The sequence below is a fragment of the Diaphorina citri genome, unplaced genomic scaffold (assembly GCF_000475195.1).
Source record: "Diaphorina citri unplaced genomic scaffold, Diaci psyllid genome assembly version 1.1 scaffold781, whole genome shotgun sequence".
NCBI classification, from domain to species: Eukaryota; Metazoa; Arthropoda; class Insecta; order Hemiptera; family Psyllidae; genus Diaphorina; species Diaphorina citri.
The window spans coordinates 122,423-127,488 of record NW_007378214.1 but is presented as its reverse complement, the minus strand read 5'-3'; the positions used below and the strand labels follow the sequence as shown (position 1 = coordinate 127,488).

General features: G+C 35.4%; 1 protein-coding gene and 1 non-coding gene across 2 annotated transcripts in view; both read right to left on the bottom strand.

Moving 5' to 3' along the window:
* The window catches only part of LOC113468588 (charged multivesicular body protein 5), a gene marked incomplete at its 3' end in the record, with an annotated part of 2,482 nt that extends 1,464 nt beyond the window's left edge, over positions 1 to 1,018 (bottom strand). Inside the window, exons 1-2 of the mRNA XM_026825612.1 lie at positions 827 to 1,018; positions 500 to 516 (exon numbers count right to left, since the gene is read on the bottom strand). Of these exons, the coding sequence (XP_026681413.1) occupies positions 500 to 516; positions 827 to 1,018 (209 nt within the window). The remainder of the gene's footprint in view (positions 1 to 499; positions 517 to 826) is intronic.
* Positions 1,019 to 4,432: 3,414 nt separating this feature from the next.
* Trnap-agg lies at positions 4,433 to 4,504 on the bottom strand. The gene has a single exon. It is a non-coding gene; the product is annotated as a tRNA-Pro (tRNA).
* Positions 4,505 to 5,066: the final 562 nt, after the last annotated feature.

The window sequence follows — 5,066 nt, the reverse complement described above, 5'->3', positions numbered from 1 at the left end:
TTTAAAGTATGCAACTACTCACTTTTTCAGTTTCGCTTAATACTTAAAACGGACCGGGCGATGTTGTCCTTTTCCCAACTTGGCTAAAACCAGGTACTTAATGTAACGTTACTTAAGATAAGTCTTAATAAGCTCAGCTAGAGGGGGTACTTCTCTAAAGAATTGCTTCTTATCAGACACCTAACCCCTACTTTTAGCTACTTTTACCAAACAGTCCTTGAGTTTTTAACACTAGAGGCTCTACCGAGGTCAATGACTTCACACAAACTGCAATTGTTCCTACCGCCCATTGCCCAACATAGACACACCTGCTCAGGTCGATACCATCACCACCACACATCCGTTTTCGTCAATCACATGACCAAGGAATTTTACTTTAGACACATTGAATATACATTTCTCAGGGTTGAAACGAATGTTGAATTAGAGTTCTAATGTAGTAAGAAAAGATCACTTTGAAAATAGAACATTGGAACAAATTTATTTTGTGAAGACTCACCAGAGCGAAAACCAAGACTGAGGATTGAATCAATTCACTCTAGCCAATATTGGATATTGGAAAACCGAAATACACTGGTTCGAAACCACCATCATACACAACAATGTGCACCAAATAACACTTAGCGTGTGAAAAACTTATGAGGCCTCAAGTTTTTTATGGTGCCAGCATGAAGTTTCTCATTCGTTTTACTTGGATTTTTAAGTGTCAAATGTAGTTATAAAGAGGATTAATTTATATAAATGTTATCTTTGATGATCTGACGGAATTAGATAGATAAGAGATTCATTTCATATTTGAAAATTCTTCAAAATCAAGTTTTTTTACAACATAGACAGCTTTTATGTTGTTACGTTGAACTATCTTCCCATTGTTGGTGGTACAATGGTCGCTGTGATATCCAATGACTTGGTCGTTCTTATGGTTTATGGTCTGATGAGTTTTCTTTGTTTTGGTTCTGTTTTGAAACAGAAGATGATGTTTGAGAATGAGAACCATCTCGAGCATGAACATGGACATGCTTACTTAGAACAATTCTTTGTGTATGAATTATATCACATTTTGAATGTACCTTAACATGTAGTACAATATCCTAATACTGTTGTTCCCATACAAGTCATCTTGGATTATCTTCTTTTCAACTTTCGTCTTTTCTGGAGTGGGATCCACCAATGGGGTATTTGTGAGTTTCCTCAAAGATTTCAATTCTCCGAGTTTAAAGAATTTGATTGGAAATATTGCCTCTTTTCGTCCACCTGATCAACGTGATGATGTGCCAGGAAGTCAGCTGTTTTACTGCTACAAAAGAAACAGTATAAAAAGAAAGGGAAAAAATGTAGGTACATTATCTATATTCAACAAATATAGAGCTGTAGGCAAAGAATATACAAAGACGTTCATTGACGAACTGACATCTTCAATAAGTCACCCTTCAAACTTGGAAGGGTGTGAGGAGGAGGGAAGGGGGGACGTAACGGGTGATTGGGTTTTAACTTTTCCAAACTTGAGGTTAGAAAGGTCTACCGAAATTGTGTACACAAAAGTCTCGGCTTTCGGCTTCCAGGTAAGATGGGGGAAATATGGGGAGCCACGTGTGAGGGGATGGTTGCCATGGAGACGTTACAGGGGGGTTAAAATAACGTTTTTCTAATGGCATTTCCACAGTACAGAAGGAAAACTCGTTTTAAAAAATAAAATAAAATTCAATTTAATTCTAGCAGGGTGCCGGAAATGGTAAATTTCTTAGGGCACCCACTATTTGCTACTGACGCTCATAACTCATAAGGTAATAAGGTTTGGCTGTTTGGTGAGAGAATGACCTGACTGCTGTTCTAGAAGTGGTATACGTTTTTTCCATTAACAATGTTTATATTTCAATTTTATTGCTTGTTATCACGAAAATCTCTTATGAAGTCATCCACGTCTCAACTCTCAAGAGTGAAATATCTCGGTTTAATAGATCTCAATTGAGTGCCAAGGTTTCTGCATGGTGTTAGATGTGGGTCATGAAGTCATGTTTTTGTTTAGACTAGGATGTGTCAAGCAAATAACGCCAAGTAGTTGATTCTCATGGCAAGTCAAGTGTATTCATGACATGTGGAGAGAGATTTTGCTATTGGTGTTAATTTATGTGGAAACTATTAGGAGCGTAAAGATGCATTTAGAACAGCTGTAATTATCATGTTCTGCTGTAAAGACCGGTAAACTTGTGACAGACATAATTAAGAATGATGCGACATTGCGTGAAGAAAATACATTTTATATGAAACCAACATAAAAAAAACTAATTACCTACTCTAGTAAGTATACCTGGGATTTAAGACGTCATATTCACTTGGAACTTTTCATAAATCTGTCAAATCCTCTATAAAGGTTAGAAGTAAAGCCCTTTTCTATGAATACCTACTCACTCATAAAAACTAGGATGTGGTGTTATACATTTAATAGTCGATGTAATATTTTCGAAGTTCATGTAAAGCACAGAATAAATTTTGTTTATATCTTCCACGGATCAGACTGAAAAGTTCATTTCCTAGCAAAAATAATATAGGAACGTGTTTTGGCACTAAAATCTGACCATCGAAAATTTGACCCGATTACATTACTTTCCTTCCTATAGGATAAGGAAAGTAAAAACTAATTACCTACTCTAGTATACCTGATGGGATTTAAGACGTCATATTCACTTGGAACTTTTAATAAATCTGCCAAATCCTCTATAAAGGTTAGAAGTAAAGCCCTTTTCTATGAATACCTACTCACTCATAAAAACTAGGATGTGGTGTTATACATTTAATAGTCGATGTAATATTTTCGAAGTTCATGTAAAGCACAGAATAAATTTTGTTTATATCTTCCACGGATCAGACTGAAAAGTTCATTTCCTAGCAAAAATAATATAGGTAGGTAAGTACTTCTATAACTTCCAACAAAACACCGGGTAGAGACAGCTTTAAGATTTCATTTCTTAAAGTTTATTAAAATCTTAGATTTATTTGAAGATAATGGAAGAAAAGTTGGAAACTTATTACAAAGTAATAAATTTTATCCCTGCAGCTTTTGCACCCTATTCAGTTTTCAGGTAAATCTTCCCTTCCTGGGCAGGGTCGGGGATCATTTTATGACAAACTTTCCGTGTAAAAGGGTGGGGGCACATCCTCTTTCTTTGTGCCTCCCTTACCTTTACACAATTGAAACTAATTTGTGTTTGTTTGTGGGCTTCTTTATTGGCAATAAACTTCTGTATTAACCCCAACGACCTTTGACATCCAGGGTAAGTTTTTAACTGTTCTGGATACAACATGACGTAATAGTTTCGTAAAAGATAATTCAGAGCGGGGTATACAATTAATTGTTTTCCTTCAGTTTATACTTTATATGTACATTGTACATAAGGGGTTTTTAATAAATACGGTTTAGGAGTGATGGTAAATATAGTTTAGGAATGATGGTTTTATGTTTATAGTGGCTATTAACCCCAACGACCTTTGACATCCAGGGTAAGTTTTTAACTGTTCTGGATACAACATGACGTAATAGTTTCGTAAAAGATAATTCGGAGCGGGGTATACAATTAATTGTTTTCCTTCAGTTTATACTTTATATGTACATTTGTACATAAGGGGTTTTTAATAAATACGGTTTAGGAGTGATGGTAAATATAGTTTAGGAATGATGGTTTTATGTTTATAGTGGAAGCTGTAGTAACTATTAACTTGTGAATTTCCAAGTAGGTACTGTTTTTGTTCCCAGGTTTGTGGAACAGTGACATGTAACCATGAGCTAGTTTTGTCCATGTTTATGGCAGAATTAGTATTAGCACCTACCTACATATATTAGAAGTAAACCAACATCAATCTGTTTCATTTTTAGTTATGATTAATTTCCGGTTCATATTTTGAACTCATAGAGGACACGGCAAATTCTAATTATAAATAAACAGGTAGACTGAAAAAATAAGAGAATACCTACACCGGAAAGTCAGAGAACAGATATCATACGCTGTTCAAAAATGGCAATGTTTCTATGATTGGAACTTTCATTGGTGGATGTGACATTGTGACACATGCACCATCTGATCAGAGGTATATCAGCTAACATCGCATTTACATTTAATCAATTCAGGTTTGATGATTTTTTTTTTCTTTTAAATTTCCTCAAACACACGAGTTCAAGTCCTTAGATCCAACGATATTTTAGGTCTTCTAACAAATAATAATGAAATATCTTATATTATAAGAAAGAGATCCATTCACTCCATTCACAGTTCACAGTTCATAGTTCCACACTGATCGCTCTATCTCTAGAACCACAACACCTAGAAAGCTGAAATTTGGTAGGAATATTCCTTTTATGGTCTAGGTGTGCAATCAGATGCCAGAAAATCCAGCAAGTCTGAAATGACAATTTTTTTAAAGCTGCTGGCAAAAAATTGGGCTTGGCCGGGATTTGAACCCGGGACCTCTCGCACCCTAAGCGAGAATCATACCCCTAGACCACCAAGCCTCGATGTGAGGTGAGGAGAAAATAGTGACATATCAATGTAGCAGTAAACAATGGCGCAAGGAGTAGTAAGACACTAGCGCACCTAGTGGTGGAATGATAAACAATGGAAACATGAGAAATCCATAATGGTGCGTTCAAGATTACTTGCATTCATCAACTCATGATTCTCATGAAGAAGTGTTGTTACAATGAACAGAACCAACTTTTCTACCTACTTACTTACCTAAAAAGTAGTAATGAGTAATGACATATATATAAAAAAAAGACTGATGACAAAAACATGATTGGAGGAAGTGTGTGTAGAGATAACTGTTCTGTACAGGAAAGTGATAACTACTATAGTACTATACTGGCTACTGAGGAAATTTCTTTGGTTTGTCAAACGTTTTGCCCAATTTCATAAAAAAATAGACAAACTGTTCGAGAGAAATCGTGAAATGAATTAACTTCCTTGGAAAGATACTTGAAAATCTCCGAGATGATCTTCATATAGAACATTTGGCACGTCATACGTCAGTAATAGAGTAGGATAATTCTTTTATTGTATATCCCCTATTTTTTA